This window comes from Prionailurus bengalensis, chromosome A2, assembly GCF_016509475.1.
Source record: "Prionailurus bengalensis isolate Pbe53 chromosome A2, Fcat_Pben_1.1_paternal_pri, whole genome shotgun sequence".
NCBI classification, from domain to species: domain Eukaryota; kingdom Metazoa; phylum Chordata; class Mammalia; order Carnivora; family Felidae; genus Prionailurus; species Prionailurus bengalensis.
This window is the reverse complement of record NC_057348.1, coordinates 13,325,974-13,333,196: the sequence shown is the minus strand read 5'-3', so window position 1 is coordinate 13,333,196 and position 7,223 is coordinate 13,325,974. Positions and strand designations below refer to the sequence as shown.

The window sequence follows — 7,223 nt, the reverse complement described above, 5'->3', positions numbered from 1 at the left end:
CAGGGAGAGGCAGAGAGACTGAACAGAAAAAATGCTCAGAGGGAGACACATGACCGAGAGATGGGGAGACAAAAAGAGGAGCAGAGAGACACAGGGAGAGAAAGAAATAGAGAAGCCGGCAGTGAGACAGACGTAGACAGAAACAGAGGAACAGAGATACTCAGGGAAAGCAGAGACAGCAAAGGACTCAAGAGACAGAGAGCCCACAAAGCGACTCCAGCAGAGACGAAAACACGCAGAGCCTGTAGGGAACCTGAATGGGGCTGCCCTCTGTCCCTCTGGTCTGGAAGCCCTGGGGACGGGGAGCCCCCACCCGGCTCCGGCCCTTTAAAGCTCCCCCAAGCCTGCAGCGCCCCCGCCCCATCAGGCGTCCCTGGGCTCCGCCCGCTGGCTCCACATCAGCACCACGTCAGGAGCTGTCCGCACCCCCGGTGCTGAACCAAGATGGCCGGCGGCGGAGGCCGGGCCCCGGCGTGAGCTGAGCGCGGGCTGCAGCCCCGGCCATGCCCCAGCCCAGTGGCCGCTAAGCTCCACCTGACAGAGCCGGCCCGCCGGCGACCCCGGAGACATGTCTCTGCTTTGCGTTGGAGGTAGGAGGCGAGGCTGCGAGGCTGGGGACCGGTGTGGACCCGGACCGGGCTCGGGGTCCGTGTGGATGCGGCTGGACTCCTGAGGGGGTGACCCGAGTACACGAGACTGGACTTTTGAGAGGGTGGCCCTTGTAGACGCGTCAGGGAGCCGGAGAGGGTGATCCAGGTAGAGGTAGCTGCGTTCTCAGAGGGTCCTAGTGGCCGCTGCTGGGGGTCGTACGGACATGGCTGAATGCGGAGGCCCGCGTGGACGCCAGCCGGGATCCGGGGCTCTATCTGGAGACAGTCTAGATGGGGAGTCTATGTAGACCAGGTTACTAAGTGTGGAAGGGGCTGGGCTGGGTAGTTCGAATGAATCCTGTAGGGTACTTGAGGGAGTCTTGCGCCGGTGGGCTGGGCTGTGGGTTCTCAGGGACGTGGGCTGGGCTCGGAATTCTTCGAAAAGGAGTGCAGAGGGGAGGGGTCTCCAAGCCTTGAGCATGTCAGATTTGGGTAAGGGGGCTTGCCCAGGCGACCTCTAGGAATCCCTCAGCTTTGGGTGTGAAGAGGCCGGGGTCGGGGCTAGGGAGACCCTTCCGTAGGTCCTGAGAGGCTTGTGATTGGTGTCTGGGGACACATTTCCCCGCTAACTCTTTGGACTCTCCAGTGGGGGCTGGGGGAATCGCCCGAGGGTCTCCCCACTCCCTGCCCCGTCCAGCACTCCAGAACGCCTAACCGGCTTCCCCCGTTGGAAGCTGACCCCTTGAGGGTGCAGTGCCGGCCTGCACCCCTCCCGACATCCTCACCTCACCCACTTTGCGCCGAATGGAGGGAGGGAGAAGTGGGGTGGAGCTATTTTGGGGCTCGAACGCCATCTGCACGGAGGCCCACGCCCAGGCCCACGCTCTGCGTTGGGGTGGGGAGGGAAGGAAAGAGACACAGGAGGGGCATGATCGCTGTCCCCCACTTCTGAGGTTGGGGTAGGGGTGAAGAGAGCCCACCAGGACTCAGGCATCCCGGGCATTCCTGCTGAGAACTCAAGCTCTGGGAGACCTTGGATGGTGGGGTTGGTGGTGAACAGGGGCTCAAGGCTCATAGAGGTCTCAACCTTGGGTTTCAAGGACTGGGGTCCATCTCCCTCACTCACACCTACTCCCTCCAAGAAGGCTGAGGTCTCGGAAGAAGTGTGTTGGTGAGGCCTGAGATGTTAGGCTTTGGGAGATCTTAGCGGGGAGTGTGGTGTGTGTGTGTGTGAGAGAGAGAGAGAGAGAGAGCGAGAGCGAGCGAGCGCTGAACCCCGGTCTCCACCTGGACCCCAGTGAACAGGCCCAGAGCCGGGAACCGCCCCCGTCGCCCCTCCCCCTTCTTCCCCTCCCCCTCCGTCGCTCCATTCACAAACCCTGCCCCGCCCGCCCGCTCCCTGCCGCGGCGGCTTCCAGAGTGCTGTCGCGCGGGGCTGGGCAGGCGTGGACGCGGGTGTTCTTAAAGGGACAAGGACCTCCTTTCCCTGAGCTCGTTCCCTGCCGTGGCTGATGGTGGCCCAAGGGCCCATAAGATTGAAAGCCAACTACCCCCTGGCCTATGGAGTTAGGGGAGTGGGGAAGTGGAGGAGACCCCCTGACTCTGACTAAAGGAAAGGCGGAGGTGAACGTCCAAACCCCTATTGGCCTCTCCCCCTCCTCTAAGTTGCCCAGCAGTGGGGCCAGGGGGGGCTGGCACTGGAGGAGGGGGCCACTTGGTGTGTTATTCCTGATTCTCTCTGCTCCCTGCCTCACATCCTCCAAGTTGGCTTCCTCTGGAAGGTTTGCCTAGTTGTGTGTGTGGGGGGGGGGGGGGGGGGAATCTCACCCTTGACTCTGACGCAAACTGGAGGCTGGACTGTGGGGGTGGTGTGAAGAGGGGTGAGGCTTCCAGAAACGGAGGCCTGGGGGAAGAATTGTGTTGGATGATTCTGTGGAACTTACAGGAAGGGAATCACCAGTAGAGTGGAGGGGTGTTGCTGGGAGGGGCAAGGCTCAGGGTGGGGTGGGGAGTAAAACCCTGAGATGTATGGGGAATGGAATAACGCAGAGGGGGAGACCAGGAGAAGTGGAGAGGGGTGAAATGCTGAGAGGGGTGGGAGTGATGCCCGCTGGGGCTGAGGGGGTCAATGAAAAGGGAGAGGGGGCAAGGCAGCAGTGGAGCTGGGCTGGGAGGGCTTTCCATGGGTTTGAACTCATCCTTGGAGTTGAGGAAATAGCTGTACCCCCAACCGGGAGCCCACTCATGTTTGCCCATATCTATATACACACGCACTGGAACGTTCATACACAGACTCAGCCTGTGTGGACAGAAATGCCCAGGACCCACCAAGATTCCACGAAGACCACCTATGAATGCACACTCACTCGTGGACACGTGTGCACATTCATGTGTGTGTGTGTGAACACACATATGTATATGGGACACAGCCACTCTGCCATGTACACATGGTCCCCAAAATACAGGCATGTGTGTCCACGTGCATGTATGCACACACGGATGTATCCAAACATGTGTGATGCGTGTTCACAATATCCATGTCACATATAGGTCAACCCATGCCCTGATACACAGGCCTGTACCTACGTATACCTGTTAGGGCCCCAATCCCAAGAAACACACACATGTACACATACCAAAGCCACATGCATGATGACGCTTGTCTGGACATTCAAAGCAGCCCCTTTGAACAGACGAATGATGATTCACAACATACACACTTATATGTGGACACACAAGTAAGCAAATGCGCGTTCCATATAACAGTGTAACACACACACACACACACACACACACACCACAACATAGGTTTCTAATTAACACATCACCTGCAAGCCCGCAGATACCTAAACTCACACATACCAGCATTTCGCCCATACAGTCACACTGCACTTCCTGACACGCATGTGCACATCATCACCTGCATTCAGGTGGTACACATAAGCACGTGTCCCTCCACGCATACACGTACACCCATGTACGTACGCCTGCCTTCCCTAGTAACATGAGCAAATGCACATGCAAACACACACAAATGTAAACTCTTGCATACTTATCTGACACCAACATACAGGAGACCATCTTGTTCAGGTCTTGCCTTTGCCCCCCCCCCCATTTCTTTATCTATCTATATGGAGTCCCACTGCCGCCCCAACCCCATCCACTTGGTAGGGCTTGGCAGAGTCCTGAGTCTGCAAAGGAACCTTGCTCCTTCACGAATTCATTCATATATTTATTCAGCAAGCATTTGTTGAACACCTACTATATGGTAGGCACCATTCCTGGAGACCCAGCACTATTCCTGGCCTCAGGCTGGTGCGGTCAGAATGGGAGGGAAAGGGAAGGGCTGAGGGAAGCAGGGAAGGTAGGATCCAGAGCTCTCTCCCTTTAGGAAGCATGCTTTTACCTCCCCCCGCCCCTTGACCCTCAACATTCGCCCGGGTCTCAGAAGATGAGGGGGAGCTAAGCAGAAGGGACATGGTGCTCTAGGTGGAAGGAATAGCACGTGCAAAATCATGGTGGTGGGGATTCAGTTCTAGACCTTCTTATGTGCCTTACAGCATTTGGCCAGGCCACTCAATGGTTTTAAAGTCTCCAGAAATATTCGGTGAATGCACATTGCATACAATTAGCAAATGTGTACATGGGTGAGTTTGCCTCAAAACTAATAATATCAACAATAAGCCCAGTTTATCCAGCATTCTGTAAGTACAGTGCTGAGGACTTTTATGCCCATTGCCCTCTTTAATCCTTACAGACATCCATTTTACAGATAAGGAAAACTGAGGCTCAGGGAGGTTCGACAACTTGCTTAGTCCCACAGAGTTAGAGATGTAGCTGTCTGACTCCACAGCCTACTGGGAATTCAGGGTGAAGGTTGCATCTCTTCTTGGAAGAAGACTAACCCTCCCTTTCATGGGGTGAGAGTCTGTCCTGGGATCACCGTCTTCCTTCACTCACTCAATAAAGAGACATGTCATTATCTCCCCCATTCATTGTGGCCTCTCCCCCTGCTTCTCTCCCAGGAAGCTCTCACAAACCCCTCTTCCCCTGGCTGCCCTATTTCTGATGACCACCTAGCCAGGGGAGGTTGTCTCTGGGTCTTTGCTCTCACTATAATCATAGGATGCGCCAACTGGGACATCCCTAGTCCAACAGGCCTAGGTTTGAACCCTTAAATCCACCGCTTCCTGGCAAGTCCTGTATCCTCTTCATTCCTCAGCGTGCCCATCTGTAGAATAGGCACACTAATCGCACCCACTGCCTAGGTTTGCTAGAACTCTCCAGTGAGATGAGGCACACGGAGCCCTTGGCATGCTGCCTGGCCTGTGGAAAAGTTCCGTAAGTGTGAGCCAATGACAGGAAAAATCAATGATGGTGTTTTTATTAATGGGGACTAAAAGCCTTCGGGAAGGAGGTCCGTGGGTGTAGGACGTTTCCTGAGAGCTCACTGCGTTCTCAGGCCTGAGGAGGGCTCAGTAGTACACAGGAGGTAAAAAGGCGTGCCAAGTTCATTGGAGGTAAACCAGGGAAAGGGGTTCAGCACCCTGGACAGAGCAGGGACGGAGCGTGCCACACCGCGGACGGCGCCCAGGGGGCAGATCTCACCACAGGGCTGCTGGAGGAGGAAATTATGTCATTATTTCATTGAACACTATTTAATGAGCACCTACTATATGTCAGGCCTAGTTCTAAGTGGCAGTGGGTAAAAAACACAGAAATCTCTGTCGAGGTTCTTGGTGTGTTTGTTTTTTTACACTGAAATCCCTACCTGGGCTCTGGCTTATTTCCGTTAACGGAAGGTAGGAGTCCTCTCTCCCAGATGAAAGCCGGTGGGGCCAGTGTCCTTATCACAAAACTCATATAGGCCGTTGGCGTCACGCATAAAACCGCCAAATATCTCAAGATCAATTTCTGAATCCTTTATGCCTCCCTTCCCTCCTATTCCATCTTGTAGTGTTTGCCAACACCCAGTGAGCATGTTCTGAAGGGAGCTTCCTGATGCTTCCCTTGATGGTTGGGGTCCAACGCTTCCCCCGCCCCCACCCCAGGCCTGGCAAGTCAAGGAGGAGGTGCCCCTCAATTCCGGGGTTGTCCAGACCAGGGGCACACGTAGAATCCAACCAAATAACACAAATAGTAATGATGCTGGTGAGAGTAATAATAAAAACAGTAGCAATGGCAGTATAATAATGCCGATGCTAATAATGACTAAAAAGAAAGGGGAGCAGGAGGAGGAGGGAGAAAGAGGGGAGGAGGAAGGGGAGAAGGCCCTACTGCGCTCCATTTCCTAGATGCAGAGCCTGGCGGCGCCTATGGAAGTCCTGAAGCCTGAGCCCCTGTGCCTACCTTCCCGGGTTCTGCCCTGGCCAGCATCTGCCTGTGTAACCACATTAATCAGTCAGGGCTGATGGGGTCCCCAAGGGCCGCGCAGGCCGCTGACCGTCGTGACACGGTGTCTCCCCGGCCTCCTGTCGGAGGGGCCAGCAGTGTGCACCTCCCCCAGCCGTCACTCCCAGCTGTCGCGTCGCCCACGCCCTCTGTGCTCACTTTATAAATAGCCTTGTGCGTGTGACCAGGAGCTCGCGGGGAGGGGTGGCGCTTCCGCCCCGCTGACCCCGATACTGCAGCGAGGGGGGTTGGGAGGGAGTGGCCGGGCAGAGCCGTGATGATGACTACGGTGGTGAAGGCGACAGTGACTGGGACCGTTTACTGAGGGGGAAAGACAGAAGGACCTAGACTTGGTTCCTGCCCTGAGACCCCTCCCTCCCTTTGAGGCCTCTCCTCCTCTGAGCCCCTCCCCTGATGACATCGCTTCTCTGCCTTCCTGAGCCCCCCTTCCCCACCAAGACCTTCCTCCAGCTCTCGAGCTTCCTTTCCTAGTCCTCTCTCCTGCACCCCTCACCCTATACCCCATGCCCCCCTGAGTCCTTCTTCCCACTCTGAGCCCCTTCCTTGATTCCCCCCCCCACCACCACCACCACGTTTCTTTCTGAGCCCCGCCCCCGAATCTCCCCCTCCTGCCTCTGAGTTCTCAGTAAGGAATATACAGTGATGTCCTCATCCTGGACCCACTCAAGGGTCCTGGAAGCCAGAGCCTGGCCACAGCTTTCGGGGCTAGAGCCTTCTAGCAATCAGTCCACTGCCGGTGGGCCCCAACTGAGCTCATCACCCTCTGGCCCACTGAGGCTTAAGGAGGAGACGAGGAAGGACAAACTTTGGATGACTGGCCTCCTCTCTGAGCTCTGTCCCTGGTGAGGGGACCCAGAGCGGGATCTGCGGGCCAGGCCAGGCTAGACACCAATCAGCCCCTCAGATCCCCCTCCAACCCTTCTCTCCCCACTCCGCCTCTCCTTTTCTCTGGGCCTCCCTAGTGGACATTTGTGCGTCTCCCTCTTTCTGCGTCTCTGTCTCTGACTCTCATGACTCGTTATCTACCCCCCTTCCTCCTCTCTCCTTTTCTTCCTTCCACCAGGCTGATCCCTCCGTGCGTGCCCCTTCCTCAGCCTCTGTCTGTGTCCCTCTCCGTCCTTCCTCCCTGCCTGGCCCCTGCCTCTGCACCGCCACTGCTCCACCCTTCCCAATCAACAGGAGTGCAAGCAGGGTGCCCCCTAGGAAGGACACCTGCGGCTC

At 56.5% G+C, this 7,223-nt stretch overlaps 1 protein-coding gene across 9 annotated transcripts in view; it reads left to right on the top strand.

Moving 5' to 3' along the window:
• Positions 1–409: 409 nt before the first annotated feature.
• Positions 410–7,223, top strand: part of UNC13A (unc-13 homolog A) — a 62,511-nt gene continuing 55,697 nt past the window's right edge. For 7 of the 9 annotated variants that reach the window (XM_043586977.1, XM_043586970.1, XM_043586976.1 and 4 more), the window contains exon 1: positions 411–590. In XM_043586977.1, the coding sequence (XP_043442912.1) occupies positions 569–590 (22 nt within the window). In that variant the 5' untranslated portion in view covers positions 411–568. Of the gene's footprint in view, positions 591–7,223 lie in introns of all 9 variants that reach the window. The other 2 variants (XM_043586971.1, XM_043586972.1) reach the window with 1 other exon arrangement.